The sequence below is a fragment of the Cucurbita maxima genome, unplaced genomic scaffold (genome assembly GCF_002738345.1).
Source record: "Cucurbita maxima cultivar Rimu unplaced genomic scaffold, Cmax_1.0 Cma_Scf00005, whole genome shotgun sequence".
NCBI classification, from domain to species: Eukaryota; Viridiplantae; Streptophyta; class Magnoliopsida; order Cucurbitales; family Cucurbitaceae; genus Cucurbita; species Cucurbita maxima.
The window spans coordinates 1384804-1406176 of NW_019272021.1; the positions used below are offsets into that span (position 1 = coordinate 1384804).

Sequence of the window (21373 nt, forward strand, 5' to 3'; positions counted from 1 at the left end):
GATAACTGGGTTTGGATACATTTTCGCAAGTAGCGATTCTCATCTTAGAGGAAGACAAAGTTTCATCTAAGAGAGAATGATCCTTATCAAGTTCTTGAAAGTATTAATAACAATACCTATAAAATTGATCGTTCTGGAGAATTTTCAAGACATAGAGAACAAATTCGGAAGATGATAAGGATCACGGTATTTTAAATGTTCCAACTAGACTTATTACACGGCTTAAAGCCAAGAACATTCAACCAACATTCATCTTTCCTCTACAAAAATGGGCAGACTTGGTTCAATCATTCTTTCTGTGTTGATTGGATTGAGAAATAACCATTTGTAGAATGAGAATGGAAATATTTGGACGGATTTACTATAAATAGCACTTGATTGATAATTTATTAAAAAAAAATTATTTATTATTTTAATTTCATAATTTATTTATTTTATTTTATTTTTTTTAGTGGGCACTTAATTGATAAGTTAGGTGTCAAAGTGGTTAACTTCTTTTTTTGTAGGAGTAAATCATGACACTAACTTCTTTAGCAGGCATAAGAGTTAGTTTCTTTTTTGGAGAGATTATAAAATACACACAAATGACGGTGTAAAAAGCATTTGAATTTGAGTATCCTCTAGGCCCTTTCTAAGTTTTAAGTCATTCTTGTGATAGATTACATCTGAATCACTCAATCAAATTTTGATCAAGTTCGATTGTGAACTAACTTAATTCAGAACAAAGTTTCAAATATTTCTTCTAGATCTTTAATCTTAACAGGTAGTCTAATTCTAGTCTTATCACTTGGTTGATCCGAATTTTGTATAAAGACGTGTTAATTTCTTTGATTCAAGGATTATGGTTTCTACAAAAGCTTCGATTTTTTAGCTGAGGATTAGGGTTGTCTTATTAACTAGGGTCTAGACCTTTGATCAGCGCTCACGATCATAAAAAGTTGTTCTATTGGAGGCATCTTGACATAGGTTATCGTAAAATTGTCTCAGTTCTAGTGTCTTATACTAAATGCGTTCATGCATTCTCAGACAAGGAGATAACTCAATCAACCATCTAGAATAAAAAATCTTATTCTTTATATAGAGTATCTAGCATAATAGAAACATCTCATACAACTTAAAAATCTCATTCAATAAGAGTCTATAAGTAGGTTATCTACGGAATAATTACTATATTCATTTTTGGTATTCTTTGTTTTCTAGATAGATTATAGATCTGGTTATCGGGGTAGGAACATATAAAAGCCCTGCAGTTGCAGAGACCGTTCGGGATCATTTTTTTCTGTTATATTTGAATATTCTTTTGATACTTATTTTGTGAACGTTTTTCCGTCTCATGTGGACATGTTTTGTATCTTCGAACTTTAATATAAATTTAAGTCCTCAATGTTTTAAACTAATTTCTTATTTTGAAAAAGAGATCACCACATTTCAACAACACCTCAACCTTAATCCTTAAAAAAAAAATTATTCTCCTGTAGTATTTATGGCTACATTTACTCTCATAAAATTTCATTCAATTTGTAGTATACTTGAGAAATTTTAGGGGACAAAAAAAAAAAAAAAAATACAATTTCGAGAGTTGTATAAATAACAATGAAATAAATGAAAACTTTGGAATTAATTTAGACCTCGTGATTTATACCATTTACAATCCCTCATCGGTCACAGACAGAAACAAAATATTCTTAGGGGTAAAAAATATCTCCCTTAACAAACATGTTTTAAAAACGTGTGGCTGACAACTATATGTAATAAGCTAAAGTGAACATTATCTACTAGAGGTGGACTTCTACCGTTACAAATGTTTTAAAATAAAATTGTAACTCATCAAGGTCGGTCTTAATTAATTCAGCTACAAACACTTATTTTAATGTTAATATGAAGTTTATATAGCTAAATGGACATTTTTTTTTGTAATCTTTATCTCCACTCTCATATGTCTCTCCAATGTCCCATTTAATGCTTTTTACGTAACTAATTGAGTCTTGTACGTAATCCATTTTGTCGACAAACCAAAAACAAAACATAATACATAAAACTTAGAAAGAGGCAATTCAAAATAAATTTATCAAATCAATAAAACATTAAGAGACGAAAAAAACAGTTGGAGCATTAATGTTACAAATGAAACCTTATCATTAAAATTCCAACACCTTTCCAATAATAGTCCTTCCCTCTTGTGTTGAAGCTTAAGGATTCCCCTTTTCCAAGCTTCCATTGAATCATAAGGTACCAGATGACCAACAACTTCTCTACCTCTCTTCTTCTCACAATCTTCTTCTACATCTCTCCATCTCTTAGCACATACAAAGATTGCTCCCTCGTGTTCAATTGTGGGAAGATCGCTGACGTTGGCTTCCCTTTCTGGGGCGAAGATCGTCCGCCAAGCTGCGGAGTTCCTAAATTGAAACTCACCTGTAAAGATAATATCGCCGGGATCGAGATGATGCAAGTGAAATATAGGGTGTTGCAGGTGACATAACACTTTTGATTTAAGATATAAAGTTAGTAAATATTTTAACCCGTTGTAATTAGTTATGTTTTTTTTCCTTAAATTTTATGTCAGGGTAGGATTTGGTTAATAGTATATTTTCTATTGTCTTTTTGGGAGTTAGTTGATAGCTAGTATCCTATTTAAAATTTATAGAAACTGATTAAGATTAAACTTTCGATTTCGATCCTACTCTTGCTTTTGATTTAGTATAGAGAAGTCGAAGAGGAGGAACAAAAGGAAAGTAACATGGATCGAAATTGAGAAATTTCAATCCAATCTCTATTTCTCATTCTTAACAAAAGCATGTGATTCATGATTGAAGTACTCTCCGTATTCATATTCTTAATAGGTGGATCCGAGTAAAAAAACGCTCAAGATGGCGCGAGACGACTATTTGGACGGCATCTGCCCAGAAACTCGTCTGAAGAACACGACCCTGAACCCAAATCTCTTCGAAATGGGGGATGGGTACGTGAATCTAACACTGCTTTATGGGTGCAATTCACCTCTTATGGTGGTTCCTGACCATTTGAGATTCTCGTGTCCCGTCCATGGAGATGGGTGCGTGAACCTTGGGGAGGAAATGGGGCTATGGGGCTGCAAGGACAGCGTTGTGGTTCCTGTTCGTGGCGATGAGGGGCTTTTGGTTGGAGTTTCCAAGATGGAAGAAGCCATTAAAGAAGGGTTTGAGGTGAAATGGAAGGTGGATAGCGGTGGTTGTGGTGGCGAGTGTGTGGAGTCCGGTGGCGTTTGTGGTTATGATTTGAAGCTCCGCCGTGGGATATGTTTCTGTGAGAATGGTGTTTCTTCTTCTTCTTCTTCTTCAGCAGATGTTTGCCGGAAGGACGGTGGTGCCTCCGTCCACCAGGCGTCAGGCTCTGCAGCCAAGACAGGTTTGGTGGTGGCTTTTCTCGATGATTCAATACTATATTGTCTTTGATATTTGCTAAGTAGTGTGACTTATCAGATATATTTTAAAGTTTTAAAATTTATGAGTTTGTTAAAACAAAAACAAACACAAAAACATGAATTATTTTGTTTCAACTAACAAGTTTGATGTTGTTCCACAGGTGGGAGTGAATCCAAGAAAAAACACATAATAATAGGTATGGATTACTTTGTTTACACATATGTATGTAGATGTTCCATAAAGTGATTCAGTTTTATCTGTAGGCCTTTGTGTTGGAGGGGCAACTGCATTAGGCTTATGCCTAGGATGCTTTGTCTTCTGCATTACACGACGAAATAAAAAACATGTTCATCCCAAGTTGAAAAGCAAGGATCTTGCTTCGCCTCCTTCAACTGCACCCATTCTGATTCCCTCCACGTTTCGCTCTAATATCATTCCTTCCTATCCTTATTCGAGATCCGATCTCGAGAACGGAAGCTCCTACTTCGGAGCTCAACTCTTTACCTATGATGAACTTGAGGAAGCAACTCATAATTTTGATCCTTCAAAGGAGCTTGGAGATGGAGGTTATGGTACTGTTTACTTTGGTAAGGATAATATCCTCATTTGCTATTGGGTTTAAATACCATAGGTTAGTTTTGTTATATTTATGCATAATTCTGCAAATTGGGATCAAAATGACCCCTTTTAGAATAAGAGAATAGAAACGGGATATTCTAAAAGTACATGGACTAAACTTTGACTAGAGTTAAAAGTCTGTGTAATAAAGAATCTTGCACTCTTAGGCGTACGACCTAGCATCGTGAATGAGAGGAGTTTCTATGTAACAGCTCAAGCCCACTGCTAGCCGATATTGTCATTTTTAGAGTTTCTCTTTAGGACATGGTGTCTGCTAGAGAGGTTTTCGTAGGTTTTCGTACCCTTATAAAGAATGTTTCGTTCTCCTCTCCAACTGATGTGAGATCTTATAATCCCCCTCTTTCGGGGCTAGTGTCCTCGCTGACACAGAGCCTTGTGTCCACCCCCTATGAGGCTTAGCCTCCTTGCTGGCACATCAATCGTTCTCTTCTCCAATAGATGTGGGACCCCTCAATCCACTCTCCTTCGGAGCCTAGTGTCCTTGCTGGCACATTGCCTCGTATACACCCCCTTCGGAACTCATCCTCATTGCTGGCACATCGCCCATTGTCGGGCTCTGATGCTATTTGTAACAACCCAAGCCCACCGTTAGCACATATTGTCCTCCTTATTCTTTCCCTTTTGGGCTTCCTTTTATGATTTTTAAAACATATCTTGTAGATAGGTTTCCACACCTTTATAAAGAATGTTTCGTTATTCTCCCAACCGATATGGAATCTTACATCTCGCTGTTTGTGTTATTCGATACTAATTTTTACTAAATCGACCCGATGAGATTTTTTAATTCAAGTCCCGAATAGGGAGATTGAATTTCTCTATTAATTGGAAAGGAGTGCTTCAGATCGGGAAGTAAAAGAAAGACAACTTATTCCTACAATTGCGGTCAGTCTCGGAACGTCGTTAGTTGCCACTCCTATCCATATTGTCTTTTTCATGATGTCAAGAGAATTTTAGTGTCTCATCTTCTCTAAACTACAAGGATTACAATGAACCAAAATTGAGAGTACAAATAGAATTTAAACCATTTTTAATGTCTACGTTCGCTTTAAGAACTCATGGTATTGTTACTTAAAACATTTGTTTGATTGTGAATCAGGAACACTTAAAGATGGACGGATGGTTGCAGTAAAGCGTCTATACGAAAACAACTATAAACGTGTTGAACAATTCATGAACGAAGTCGAGATTCTCTCACGATTGCAACACCCGAACCTCGTGAAGCTTTACGGATGCACATCTAGACATAGTCGAGAGCTCCTCCTAGTATATGAGTACATTCCCAATGGAACAGTGGCTGACCATCTACATGGAAAACAAGCAAATTCAGGTCAGCTCAATTTGGCTGTTAGGCTAAAGATTGCCATAGAGACGGCTAATGCACTAGCTTACCTCCATCGCCAAGACATCATTCACCGCGATGTCAAAACCAACAACATTCTTCTAGACAACAACTTCAAAGTAAAAGTGGCTGATTTCGGGCTCTCACGGTTATTTCCCCTCGATGTAACCCATGTTTCAACTGCTCCACAAGGGACACCAGGCTATGTTGATCCCGAGTATTATCAGTGCTATCAACTAACCTGTAAGAGTGATGTGTATAGCTTTGGAGTCGTTTTGATTGAGCTGATATCGTCGCTGCAGGCAGTTGATATCAACAGGAATAGAAATGATATCAATTTGTCGAATATGGCTATTGATAGAATTCAAAAGCATAGTTTGGGTGATTTAGTAGATCCGGATCTTGGGTTTGAGAGGGATTATGTTGTAAGGTCTATGATAATGTCGGTGGCTGAGTTGGGCTATCGATGTCTTCAACAAACAAGGGATGTGAGGCCTTCTATGGATGAAGTGCTGCAAGCTCTGAGAGAAATAGGGAAAGAAGTGCTAGACATTGGTAATGATATGTGAGGCTTTTAAGGAATGCTTTCATCCATAGCTCAAGATTAATTATTACTATTAGTTTATTGTTTATTGTTATCTTTTCAAATAATGATGTAGTTCCTATAAATTTGTGAAACCTGTATTGGTTTTAAATGAAAATTATGATTATCGAATAAAAATGAAGTTTATATGACACCCGAGTAAAAGAGGGATATGAACTAACTAAGAAAAATGTAAAAGAATTGAAAATTGCTACCTATACTAACAAGGTGCACCTTCCATTTGATAGCTCAATCATAGGAACTTCGTAATTAAGCGTTCTTTGCTTAGAGTAATTCTATGTTGGATGCGTATGGAAAATTTACCTATAATGCATGTGAGTGAGGACAAGTCATGCTGGAAGGACTCGTATTAGTTTGTGTGGATAGTGTTCGCTCTTAGAAGCGAGAAGTAAGTAACGTGACCATGTCTAGGGGATGCAGGGGAATGTTAGCCATTAGGTATCGAATTCGGATAGTAAATTCTCAGCCTAGGATCGTTGCAATTTATATGATGAGCTTATGTACTTTGAAGTTGATTAACTTTATATTCAATTCTAAGTAAGTTTTGCAATGACTTTGTATGTGTGTGTATATATAGACTCGAGTTTGCTGATAATTCAAGACCATATGACTATAACATGTCTTAAATTAAAATTTGTTGAGGGTTATTTTCCCTTGCATTTATTGTTCATAGCTCACATAGAGCACTATGAACCGAACTAATACTCAGTTTTCCATAGGATGGGATGACCTTTTGAATTATTGAACTTCTGACAGTGATAGCAATTTGTAGGTCCAAATGCTTTAAAGATATTCAAGGCTTCATTTGAAATTTGATTCAGAACCAGACTCAAACTTCCTTTTTATTTCAATTCCATTCTATACTTTACATGTTTTTAGGATTAGAAATCCAATGGCAAGAAATACAAGCCATCCATTTAGGTTTGAAAATTTGAGATTTTGGATAATGCTTTTCAATAAACTTATATTTTATCACTTTTTCTCTTTGAACTTTAGATATTATTGATTTGAATTTTAAACTAAAAAAGTATTTGTTATTGTTCATGAAAGAACAAATGTATGACTCGTATCATATGTATATGTCATGATCTTTTGTGTCATATGCATTGGGATACTTCTTAGTTATGATGAGTACGAATGTGTGTACTATGATATTATGTAAACCATGATATTATGCATGTTCTTTTCCCTTTGTGACTTTTTCGGCCACATATATGCTAGTCGAAGGCCACGTTCAAGGGTATGTATACAAGCATACCTAAGGGTCCATGTTCATGTACATAGGCCGTGTGTAGAGAAGTACTGCACGTCCAATCAACCCAAACTGGAAGGTGAGACCAAGACCATGATAATAATGAAAGGACAGACCCTAACATGATCGCATGTACTTGTATTTCTAAATGTTCAAGTCTTGTACTATGTTTTTTTAGGTAAAGGTAAGGTTCCCTATATGGATAACGGAGGTCATGGAAGTCTATGATATCATTTATAAAATGTTTTAAAAAAAAATTTCGGGCATAATAGATATCTTAGGAAGAAATTCGAACCAGAAATTGATCTTAGGAGAAATTGATCCTAGGATGGAAGTTCCAACCAAAACTCAAGAGCAATAAGTTGTTTAGTTTTTAGGCCACATTTAATGCATTTATTTAAAAGTTGAATGAGGTTAATTTATTGGAATGTTGAGTTAAAACTCTTCAAATTTTTTGGGAAGGAACCAAGTTTAATCAAGTTATGTATGAAAAAGAAATGAATATTGGAAGAAAATAAAAAAAATAAAAAGTTAAAAATGCAAGCGAAACTACAAAAATCTAAAAATTACGTTAATCAAATGTGAAATTCATCGAGGGGGACACATGTCAGCAGTACATAAATAAATAGAAAATAAATAGAGAATCGCTTCAAACTAGATTCAAACATGAACGGCCCGAGGTGCCCCTTGTGTTAGGGTCGTAATTTTTCAATTGCACACGTTGTGATCTTGACACGCTAACAACCAGTCTTGAGTAAAACCCAAGTCCCATATTCATTTTTTGTCTGATTTTGTGGTTTCGTTGGACATTAAGCGAGGTTTGTCTTCGTCAATCGAACGCAACTTTTAGGAATCCAAGCTTGTTCAGTTACACACACCACCTATGCGTGCATGTTCAATCATCTGCGACTCAATCGACTTGTCTCTACACTAAGTCAAGTCATTCGTCTCGACCTTACCTCTCCTCGGGGCTAAGGTCTCTCAATGCAACATTGTACCTCAACATCATCTAGGTTCCCAATTAACATGACTTACTCATCTTGACATCATCCCAAGCCACGAGGTGTTTTCGGCCATCATACCTTGCTCGGTCATGTTCATTGAGAATGGACCCACATATCATTCATTATATCAAGACATCTCGAACATCCATCCATTTGGGTTCTATCGAGGTGTTGGACCCTCCTGTATCCATAATGCACAATCCTTCTCGATCTCATCATATCTTGGCCCTCGTGTGGATAGATGGGTGCAATTTGAGGGTTACTGCTCTGCTTGTTGCAATGTGAGGGTCATAATCTACTCAATTTATACTATGGTTGTGAAACCGAGCTAATGGTTGATATATGAAGCCTGATGACTACTTATAGTAAATATTTGGTAGTGAAAGAAGTCCGACCCAAACGCGTAGAGGTAAGGAAAGAGAAAGGAAAAATGGAGAAAGGGAGAGGTTGTGCGTCCCTCGAGGTCCGACCCAAACGCGGGCCCTGTGCGGCCCAGCATGGGCATGCTGCCCAGCTTGAGCGTGAGGCCAGCAGAGCGAACCCAGGTGTGCGACCCAGGTAGCAGTCCAACCCAGTTCGGTCCAATAGGGTCGATTTTCCTCTTTTTGTGTAATTCACTCGCTTTAACTCCGATATTGGCACCATTTTCACCGGTATTTGTCATTTTTACTAACATAGAAATTATTTGAGGAGTTTGGCAAATTTTGGAACCTCTAGAGACGCAAACCCGATAAAAAAGTGTCATGCTTTTCAGATAAGTGGCACCTCGAAACTCTGAATTTAGCTAACTCGTAGTATGCATGAGAGTATGTTATAAGAATCATGTCATAGAAATTTGAGCATGAAATGAGTTGATTTGATGTATGTAAGAGCACGTTGAACGTTATGATGCAAGTTTATCGAGAAATAAATTGTTGAGTTATGATATGATTGAAATTGAGAGCATGTCTTTTGGTATGATATAAAACATGTTGTGGGAAACCGATTATTTATGTTTGAGCATAGAATGAGTTGAGATAACATATGTTGAATGTGATTATGTATCGTTACTCAAACGTGTATGCACTGTCTTATGAACTGAATTTATAACTTGGTATCCATGTTTATATCGTTATACTATGTCTCTGTTTCAGATATTTATGATGTATGCAGTTATACGGGGATGATTAAGGGTTCGCCAACTAACATCTAATCGTCAACCTGACTCGATTGTCAGGGGTCTGGATAACCATAGAACTGGCTTATGATGTTTTATGATTTATGATTGTACCCGGTGAAGACAAATATGAAGTTACCAGTTAGCATGTGAGAAGCAGGGGTCCACAACTATACCTTATGAGTTGGTCACAATTATTGTTCTTGCATGCGAGTTATGCAGTTACATAAGACCAGTAGGGATTCGCAAACTAACCCCTCATCGTAAACTTGACTCGATTTTCAGGGGTTTGGATAACCATAAAATCAACCTATTTTATGATGTATGGTTTGTGCCCAGTGGGGACTATTAAGAAGTTTGCCAGTTACCTTTTTTTTGTGAATCTACCACGAGCAACAGGGGTCCACAGTTACACTTTAGAGTTGATCGAGTTTTAGCATGCATGAACCCTATGAGATTTATACCGAGTTCGTGCCTCAAGGACTTTGAGTAAGGGTGGGAGGTCTGGAAAGGAACAAGAACAAAAAAAAAAAAAAAAAAAAAAAAAAAAACTTTTCAGGCGGAGTTTGACATAGTGGTCGAGGCGGAGGCACACGTGGGTGGGTTATTGGCTATAGGGAGTCCCATCACACTTGAGTTTGGAGTTCCTTTATACTTTTAAATCTTGCATTTCATGTATGTTAAATAGTTTGATCTTGTAGTGTAGTATTTTAGTGGTCTTTTTCTTGTTTCTTTATAAAAGCAAAAATTTTCATGCACGTGTTTAAATGTTAAATTTTAGGTATTTTTTCTTATTTTCATATCATTGAGTAACTATTCCTAACTTGTATTCCTTAAAAAGTAGAGTCGTTACCATTTAAAATTGATTAAATGAAAACTCAAAATTCTTCATCCACTATTCGTTAAAAGAGGAGAATGTTTAAGTCGAGGAATGAGGAGGTCCCTAAGGAGTTGCTTGAAGAGATTCAATCTTACGCAAAAATGGGTAAGGAAACGGTCTTAGACAAGAAATTAAAGCTTAAGATGAAATTCGTCCCTCCTAAACTAAACCCATCCATTAGTTTGAGGGGAAGGTGAAAAAGAGAATTGTAGAACTTAAAATGCTGATAATATCTGGAAGTCCCATACCAAGCAAAATATATGGGTTTGCTTTGGCAAGAAGTATGTTTTTCGGCAAACTTTCAAGACTTATATCTCAATATGCAGTTCATGAGAAGTTAAGAATCTTATCCCTACAACTTCCTTGTAACGTGGTCTTTATGTTTCTTTAAGGAATTGAGGGTCAAAAGTTATTATATCAAGTTGTGGAGGCTGAGTTTCAGAGGCATCATGTAACTAATAGGGATATCTTAAACCATTTGTTTATATAAAATTGAACTACGAAATATTTAATCTCTCTTTATAAACCTATTAATTTAGAAGATTAATATTTCATAGGAAGATGATATGCGACTCGATTTGATCTTAAACCAGTTATGAACTTTTAGTTGTGATAGGTTGTCCTTTGATTTATCTCAAATAGACTAAGATTCATTTTGGATCATTTCTTGGTAAACATGATCTGTCACAATCTCTTTGATTTCTGATGTAGTCGATTCAATATGTCTACCATACTACATATTTATTTTTGAAGTATTAGATGCTTCGAATTCAGGTGAAGCAACATCCACAGACAACCAAACCAACAAGATACTATAAGAGTACGAAGAGTAAAGGATAGGTCAAGAGTCCAATCAATTTATGCATTTATTATCATTTTTTCAATCAATTATGCATGTATTATCTTTTTTCTGAAGGGGAAAGAAGTAGACCTTTATGTACCTCCCCTATTAACATATATTAGTAAAAATAAGTGTTATACTTGTAGTTAGACAACTCATATCATAAATGAGTGTGTTTGAATGGAAGGCAAAAGCATAACTAATGCCCAAATTGTTGAAAGGTGTTGCATTATAAATATGGTCATATTAGAAAATACGCTATTTATGGAATGTTACAATAAAGAGGGAATAGAGGAAGAGAGAATCTAATTAGAAGGAAGGAGAAAAGAGAAGAATGAGTACTAGTTAGGTATAATTGCACATGTTGCAAATACAATAATTTAACACTTGAACGAGTAATGGATTTACAAAACCTCTTTGAGGAATTGATAATCTACTTATTTGCATGTAGTTATCAAAAAACTTAATAATATTTTGCATCACAAACTAGTAATTGGTAGCTAACTGGTATATGAGATCGTTTCCTCCGCTTTTGACACTCTATTGGTTCCTATGAAAGGGTTGCTAGTTAAACTTACATGGCAACATTGTGAAAGAGACGTCATACTATTCTATGGATATGATGAGGTCTTGGTTGACAAGGATACGTTCACCGTCAAAGTTACTAGTATGAGAACAAAAAATAGAGTTCACCCAGTACTAAGATGCGCTATCTAGTAGATTCACCGTGTTAGAAATGGGTGAACTAAGAGAACCACGGAACATCAAGATCCCCCTAGAAGCTCGGAACATCAAAGTCACCCTAGAAGCTCAGATAGTTATAGAACTTGAAGGCATTTCATCATGAAATCCTTTCTTATTTCTTCTCTCTATGTTCCCCCAAACCAAATCAATGTTCATCAAAGCACATTGACATGATTTGTTTTATAAATCACATAACATTTATCTAATAAATATGCTGAATAAATGCTTGCAGTCCCCTAAGTAGTCCATTATATATTGAATTATGAAATGTATATGAAATCTTAGTTTTAGCTTCAATTCTCTGTTTTTATTTTTTTTATTTTTTATAATATTCTACTTTTTCCCTAAATTTGGTACAGAAACTATTTTACTCATTATATATTGTTAATTTTTGTGAATTATTTAACAGAAATCTAAGTTGAGTAGCCACCTTATTTGTTCTTTTTTTTTTTCTAAGTAGACATTAAAAAGTAAATAGTAACTTAAAATTTGAGCATGTTCAAGAAGACTAAGGTTTTTTAGATCCAAACCACTAATATTCAAAATTAAGGTTAGTAGCACCCTTGTCAAAGAAGATATTTTTGACGGACCTTATAGATTTTCAAGGTAAAATTCAGCTGAAGTCTTGAACAATTAATGACCGTGTAAGTTTCATCTCTAGATAAAAAAAATTTGGGCAACATGTTAGAGACAAGAATGGGGAAGTCTTGAACAATTAATGACCGTGTAAGTTTCATCTCTAGATAAAAAAAATTTGGGCAACATGTTAGAGACAAGAATGGGGAAGTCTTGAACAATTAATGACCGTGTAAGTTTCATCTCTAGATAAAAAAAATTTGGGCAACATGTTAGAGACAAGAATGGGGAAGTCTTGAACAATTAATGACCGTGTAAGTTTCATCTCTAGATAAAAAAAATTTGGGCAACATGTTAGAGACAAGAATGGGGCTGAGTGTTGCTAATCATGAGGAAGGAGCCTCAACTTTATGGGTTTTGATACTCTCGAGTTCTTCAAAATAGAGTTATAGTTAACCATTATACCCCAAACCAATTTCTACACCTTCTAAATGATACTTCCCAGTAAGTTTATTGAAGGTTTTGAGTGCTGAAAAATGACCCAAACTAGTTTCTCCATTCGAACTTTCATGACCACGAGAAGGATTTTTATTTTAAAAATTCAATTGGAGCTTGTAGACAATGTTGTGCCTCCAAATAAGTGTCATTCCTTTCTTGAGATGCCAAGGATAAAGTTTCATGAAAATCACAAAAGAATAGAATCAAAGAAATTCATATTGAATTTGTTTTAAGCAAGGGGTAATCCAAAATTCGGCCCCAACAGACCAAGTCATTAGTTAATGCTATTCCCATTCATTAGTGACGTGGGAATGTGAGGAAGAGTTTCCATGAAGAAATTGGGAGCTTAAATAGTCCCAATTGACGTATCCAATAAGCTCTAAAATCTACCAAAACGAAATAAAAATTCGGGAAGAAAAATCTTGAAATTAGAAGCACCCACAAAAACTTATCCTTCTAAAACTATTTATTAAGCATGGGGAAGGAGATATAGAGATCAAAGTCTTGAAAGTGTTTGGAATGTGATATGAATTAAGAGACATCGAAAAAAATGTTATTGAAATTATCAAAAGATATTTCAATTCATGTCATATTGAAGAAGAATGAACGTTCGTTGTTATAAATTTTGAGTGGATCATAATTTAAAGTTGATGTTTCTTTAATGTATTTTAAGTCTTATTTATATAGTGGTTAATTATGGTCATAAAGTATACATAGTAGTTAGTTAGGGTCATAAAGTACGAAAATTACAACTCTTGGAAAGCCTTACGGAAGGTTAAGAGTCTTCATTTTAAGGCTATTTAATATCATGTATGTTACCTTAGTCAGATAGACTTGGAAAATGTAGTAAAAGAAACATTTGTGCTTTCCTTTAGCCAATGACTAAATTTCTTTGCAATTCTATATAGTTTAGGCTGTAGGTAGAATCATGCAAGCTCAACATGATCAATCTTACTTGTGGAGTGATTCGAATCTCAAACCAGTGTTTTTTCCTTGAGATATTTGATCAAGTAATTTGAATTTTACTTTCCCTTGGAGTGATTCTTTATCATTAGGGCTAAGTTTAGAATGCATGTTTTGAATCATTCACGCTCGACATGATTGATCTTGTTTGTGGAGTGATTTGAATCTCAAACAAGTATTCTTGCCCTAAGATACTCGATCAACAAGGTAATGTGAATCTTACTTCCCTTATAGTAATTCCATATCATTTGGTATCATAACTTTTCCTTAGGTTGATTCCATATCATTTGGTATTAGAGATTTAGGCTCATCAGATATATGTTTCCTTTGCATTTCTTCTCAATTTGATTTTTACTTATTTTTATCTTTATAGTTTTTAATCGACACAGAGTTTAAAATCGAATCTTGGCTCTATTGAAAATTTTGAGAGGTGAAAAGAAGAGCTTCATTTGTGTAAATGAGTGCAAACAGAGTAACCTAAAATTCCTTTAGTGTATAGACGTGAGAGAGTGTTGTGAGGTCTTTTGTATTTCCATAACTTATTTTTTGTAGTAAAGTTAAACAAATAGATTCGATGACGAATCCTTTTGAAGAAGTGGAGAATAATAAGAACCAATAGACATCAATCATACAATATACTTAAATGACAATGTGAAGAAAATGTTGTTGAAAATATCAAAAGATATTTCAATTCATGCCACGTTCAAGAAGAATGAAGCTTCATTGTTAAAATTTTTGGATGAAACATAATTTAGAGTAATTTAAGGTTGGTGTTTCTCTAATGTATTATAAGGCTTATTTACATAGTGACTAATTATGGCCATAAAGTATCCATATTACTTAATTATGCTCATAAAGTATGAAAGTTACTAACTCTTGGAAAGCCCCCTTCATTTTAAGGCTATATAATGTCATGTATGTTATCTTTGTAAGATAGACTTGGAAAATGTAGTAAAAGAAGCATATGTGCTTTCTTTAGCCAATCGCTAAGTTTCTCTTTGCAATTTTTCGTAGAATCATTCAAACTCGACATGATCGATCTTACTTGTGGAGTGATTTAAATCTCAAACAAAGGTTCTTGCCTTGAGATATTTGATCAACAAGAATCATTCAAGCTAGACATGATCGATTTTACTTGTGAAGTGACTCAAGTCTCAAACAAGTGTTCTTGCCTTGAGATATTCAATCAACAAGGTAATCTAAATCTTACTCTATTTATAGTGATTCTGTATCATTAGTGACGTGGGAATGAGAAGAAGAGTTTTCATGAAGAAATTGGGAGCTTTAATAGTCCCTATTGAGGCACCCAATACGCTCTAGAATATGCAGAAACGAGTAAGAATTCGAAAAGAAAAATCTTGAAATTGGAAGCCCCCACAAAAAAAAAAAAAATTGTCCTTCCTAAACTATTTATTAAGCATGGGGGAAGGAGATATGGATATCTCATGAAGGAGCCGCTATACGACTCAATTCCAATATAATTACTCTGATGGATCGGAGAACTTTTTCGTTGATAGAAACAATAATCAAAGATCGGACTGATAGAACAAACACCGTACTAAAACAAATTGAAAAAATTAGAAAGAGTCTCGAAAGTTTTTGGAATGTTTCAACCAATAAAAAGTTTCTAGATTTTTACTCGCAAAGAATAGGTTTTTCTAGCAAACTTTCGAGGAAGGGCAAGCCTAACGAACCATATCATCCATCAATCACTCAAAGACATATCACAATATTTCATCTTCCTTTTTAGCATAACAAAAAATATTTAAATAACATGCATCATAAAAACCTCATCATCAGAGAGTTTTCATAATTTTTCATAAAATATAATGCATTCACATCGAAAATTGCTCTAACAACCCTAAATTTCTGATAGTTTAAAGTTGCTACTGTATACATAACATACTCATTTGTACAAAAAATAATCATGTGAAACTTCAACACAAAACACTGTCATAGCCTTACGTGTTCGAAAATGTCTTTAAAATGACATAACAAACTTCTAAATAAAATAAATAAACACTAAAGATAAAAACACTCTATTCTAACCTAAGTCTAAAAAAATAAATATAATCATCTTATGCATGTGTCATGGTCTTGACTTGCAATGTTGTTGTCACTCATGGAGTGTCTTGCTTCACCTGAAATAAAAGTAGTCTTGACTTGCAATGTTGTTGTTAGCCATAGAGGAGTGTCTTGCTCCACCTTAAACAAAAGTAGCACATGACTTGACTATTTTAACAAATAATCAGTAAATGAACCACTATTAGGGTTGGCTGCAAACACATACAATCATGAATAGGACGAATCATTTCCGTATATATTTCCTTAGGCGGCTATCCTAAACGGGTAATTGGATGCATATTTATTGTTTTACACATGACCCACACATGCGAATATGGTCCCACCAATCGGTTCGCATACCTCCTGGACCCTTTTTTTGGTCTGGCTAGTATTCTCTGAAGCTATTGTTGTCGGACACCAATTAGGAATAGCAATCATTGCAGCATTATAACAAATATAATTATCATTTTCCTACCTTGTAGCGTATGCATCCGTACCATATTATCCGATGCATGAACACACAATGATGCATGAGGTCCCAACATTTTCATTCATTATCAACAACTCCCTTCCATTTTCCTTCATATCATATTATTTTATAACATTGTTGTTAAAGCATGTATTGGGGTTGGATCTCGTATCATTCATATCATACATGGCCTTATGTCATACCATGCACATAACATATCATTCGACATATCATATCATATCATAAAACATGTCATACATGTATTGTACGGCCAAACATCCTATACTATAATATATATTGTATCATCAGTACGTCACATCATAACACATGTCAAAACATTAACATAACACATCAACCAACATTTCATAAATATATTTTAGTCATATTATTTCATAAACACACCATGTTCATATCATTTCATAGACATATCATAATCATATCGTTTCATAAATATATCATAGTCATATCATTTTATAGGCATATCATAATCATATCGTTTCTTAAATATATCATAGTCATGTCATTTCATAAACATATCATAGTCATATCGTTTTATAAATATATCATAATCATATCATTCCATAAATACATCATACTCATATCATTTCATAACATACCACACATATCAATAGTAAGAACACTTACATGGTTGACCTTAGCCGAAGTTTCTATCTAATTCCGAACCGACTTGCCTTCGTCCCTTGAATTCTTTTCTACTTATATCGAGGTGCTTCATTCTATCATAAATATGCACCTAATTCCTTAAGTAATTCTAATTCCTAACTTAATTTAACTTAATAAATATATGTCAATATAGCTGTCAATATTATTTTATTACTTGGATCATGATCCAAATATTGTTCAGGTTGTTGCAACTTGATAAATCATATAATCCAAATATTGTTCTTAAACACAATCATTACTTCACTGATTAGAACTCATGGAGAATTTCAACCGGTTGTTATGAGACATATTTTTTTTTAATGTAAATGAAATTCCAGAGAGTTTTCGGTGAGAGATTAGATTTTTTGAGTGACAAGTGGGTTAGACTAGAAATATTTAGAAAAAGAGTTGTGGGAGGTTACTTAGAAAAGTTTGGGGAAGAGTAATTTTTATTTTTGCTTGCTGGAAGATCAAAATTTTACGAATTAGACAACATGAGTTTGATCTCCTATAAATTTGTTCGGTGTCCTATTCACATCAAATTAGACGAGTATCAAGTGTCCAAATTCATAGGTAGGACGTCTCGCACTATGTGGTGTCAGCTCCCTGTCTTCTTAAGGCATGCCCGCTATCTCGTGGCCTCTCTCGATCTTATCACCGTATCATAACACTATAACTCGGATCCAACATTGACTTATAGATTTAACGTTTACTACTAAATGTTTTAGGGCGTTATTTCAACTACCACGAAATCCAAAACATACAACAAATTCATGCAAGTCTTATGACATATCATATATTATTAAATAGGGTTGTACTTCATAACCGGTCGATGCGAGGAATGTTATTGAGCAGAGACGAGTGTACGACTCTCTATCTTAAGAAAAAATCTACAAAACCTAAAACTCGATTTTTCAGATACCAATATGTTGCGACCCAATTTTTTAGGTTACGAATCTCGGACCATGACTAAAAATACAAAAATAGAAACAAATGAAAATAGAAATGAAATAAAATAAAATAAGAAGACTGATAAAATTCAAATCGACATAAATGAAAACAAGTTCACAATAAAATACCAAATGAAATACATTAAGCAGTTTGTGCTATTACAAAAGGAAAAATAGTTTGGGATGTAGTTACAAAACAAAACACAAAAGACCCAAATATAAGATGGACTAACACTCCTAAACTTTCCATTTTGTGATTGCACAGCTCTCGAACGCTCTTCCATCTCAAACGGCAGTCTGTGAACACTGAAATATGAAAGGGGAAAGGGGTGAGTATATATAAATATGCAAAGTAAACAACCTACTTATAGGCTCTACTCATATCCTTAACCTAGTAGGCATCCTTAGGCTTTATGTTGGGCTCTTGAGAGCTCGAGCCTTGCCTCTACTGCTCACAGACCCATTCTGGGTTTAGAGGAGGTGGTTAACCCTTTATTGGGGTTGCAAACCAGTCGAACCGTCGAGGGACAAATCTCATCTATAGGGTGAACTAGTTTTTACTTCTTTGACTAAGAGTAGCTTGCTTAGCTTATGGAGCAATAACTTGTATCCTAAGTTGAGGCACTACCTCAAAGAACTATATACTAGGTGGAGAAAACATGATGAGTGCTAGCATAATCATCATCCATGGGAGATTAACTGGCAAACCCATCCCACAAGTTGCGTAGTGTCCAAGATTGGGGCGTGCGACCCTCCAATATGTGGCAACTTCATTGGCTGCCTACATGATCAACGCTTAATCCCAAGATGAATCCACCGTGCAAGATAATCTAACAAACCATTAAGTCACATGTCCCAAACCAGCCTCATGCCTAGCGTAGTACCGGCTACTATAAGCTTGGAGAGTTACTTTTGTCATTCTTGGATGTTGTGGAGGTCTACTAGTTCTTAGGGGCGTTTTGGTGGTTTAATTTTCATCCCTCATTTCCAGGACTTTCGGGGTTAGCTCTTTGGTTAAACAAATCTCTGGGTTCACACAGGGCAAAAGCGGATCGCCATGATCCTAGGGTGCAAACTCTAATGAAAATATACTGACTTGGGTCAAAATGTAAACTGCTCTAGTTGTAGCAACCTAAACTAGCTTGGTTCTTTTGTGCATACTTTGCTAGTGAGATTATCCCATCAGTCACCTAGAGCACCAGACAAATAATCTAATCATATGTGCAAGCTTATTAGGGAGATATCCTGATGATCACCTAAAGTACTGAAACAAAAATTGAAAAATTCATGCAAAAACAAGCAAACAATCTCAATGGGAAGATAACATCCATCAATCGCCCGAAGTACAGATCACATTAGTCCATCCTTCCTAACACAGTAGAAAGTATTTAGCCAAATGCTTCTTAAGAATCTCAACCTAAGGGCATAACATTAATTTTTCATAACATACATACAGTAGATACTCATCCAAAATCACCATTATGAAGTCCTTAACATGTAATTTCTAGTCATGTAAGATAAGGAAGGGTCACATGCTAGTAGGTCCTGGCAATCCCTGCAAGTAACAAGTATTACATAGCTAAAGTCTATGTGGTTACTTATATAGATGAAACGTGTCTTCTCAAGCTAGTTTTTCTGTCGTTTAGAAACTTTAAAATTTCTAAAAATTCTTTAGTAGGTCTGAATTCAAACAAAATTAGGGTCGGTATGAAAATAAAAAATGAAGATAGTTGAAAAAAGAAAAAAAGAAGCACTTACGCGCTCCCACGCGTCATACACGCACCTAAAGAACCTCCCACGCACGCTGCCGTGCGTGAGTACACGTGCGCCTAGGTCAAGACATGTGACAACTAATGATTCGTGCATTTGGCTCCCAAAGATTGTGTTTAATCCTTTGCATACATGAGAATTTTTGCAATTTATAGCATTGCAACATGTTGTGGACGCAAACTGATGTGGTGTGATTTGTGCTATTAAATCGAGTCACACCTCGATTTTGGGTCAGATCTAAGTGACACGTCACTCCGAGTCATCAAACGTGTTGCACCATTTATAGCGTGACACATGTCATGCACCAGGCAGGTGTGCTCCGCCTCTCATGGCTCGACACGTGTCCCCTCCTTGTTCATCACTTTCCCTTAGGTAGTCAAAAACCTAGAACTCATTCATTCTTCCTATCTTTTTATTTTCATAACTTCTCATCCAAAACTCGAATCAACTTAGTTCCTTCACCAAAATTGTATAGTTTTAATCCATCTTAACAAAGATAATTTTCTCGTAATTTATAATTAAATACATTAAGATATATTCAAATCCAAAGTCCATAAAACTTACCAATCTTGCAAGTTCTTGACATTCCCGAAAATTGGTATGAAATCTCTCGAATGTAACCATACTAAAAATTAATTTGAACGGAAAACAAAAATCAAGAACCCAAAACGCTCAGCTTCGATTCTTCCACTATTTTGGACAGATTTAGCAAACCAAAAGTTCATAATGATTCTACCAAAGCCACTTAGCATTTCTTGGGAAGAAACTCGGATAAAATTCTGACTCCAAATAGTCAAAGGGGTCAAAAGAACCAATTTACTCATCGAGGTTGACTTTGACCGAGTTTTCGAAATTTTCTTTATTTTGTTTGATGTTTTTCTTGAATTCCTTGAATTGTTTTAAGCATTTTTGTAACCCCAAAGTAAAGCAATTAACTCTCATAGGATTTAAGCCGCCCAGGTAAGATTTAAAGGACGGAAGAAAAAGAATTAAAGAATTTAAATAAGGACGAGAGTCATTAGAAAATAAAAAGTAAGCTGACAAAAATTTCATTTTTACAATTTTTTTGGAAATTTTTCAAATTCTTAATTCCTAATGACTGAAGAATGTTTTGAAAAAATTTGTATTTTTTTTTTTTGCAAAAAATAATAACAAAATATCAAAATAAAAATACCAAAATACCTCTAAACTTTAAAATAATTACGAAAAAGCCACAGATCAAAAAATCAAATTTGATTACGATTTAGAGGACTGTTAGTCGATAGTTTAATGATCGGTGAGGATATTTTCGATGGAAATCTAGAAAATCCGATCTCCAAATCACAAAGATTCTAAAGGTTTTAACATCGGTTTAAGCTTCACCTATAAAGTCAGAAGTTGGGGCATTAGTATGGAACAAGAATCGAGTTGAGTCGACATCCCAACTGCAAGTAATAGCCATCTAGGTTTTAGGTTTACTAGTCTCAAATTTCTTCCAAATTCAAGATAAATTGTCCACCATTTCTCTTCAAAATTGTTCCTAAATTCTAAAAAAAAATTACCCACAAGTTTTATGAA

At 34.9% G+C, this 21373-nt stretch overlaps 1 protein-coding gene across 1 annotated transcript; it reads left to right on the forward strand.

Moving 5' to 3' along the window:
• Positions 1–2175: 2175 nt before the first annotated feature.
• LOC111479894 (LEAF RUST 10 DISEASE-RESISTANCE LOCUS RECEPTOR-LIKE PROTEIN KINASE-like 1.3) lies at positions 2176–6030 on the forward strand. The gene is made up of 5 exons (XM_023124795.1): positions 2176–2473; positions 2844–3387; positions 3565–3600; positions 3668–3991; positions 5140–6030. The coding sequence occupies exons 1-5, from the start codon at positions 2237–2239 to the stop codon at positions 5949–5951; spliced, it is 1953 nt and encodes a 650-aa protein (XP_022980563.1). The 5' UTR covers positions 2176–2236; the 3' UTR covers positions 5952–6030.
• Positions 6031–21373: the final 15343 nt, after the last annotated feature.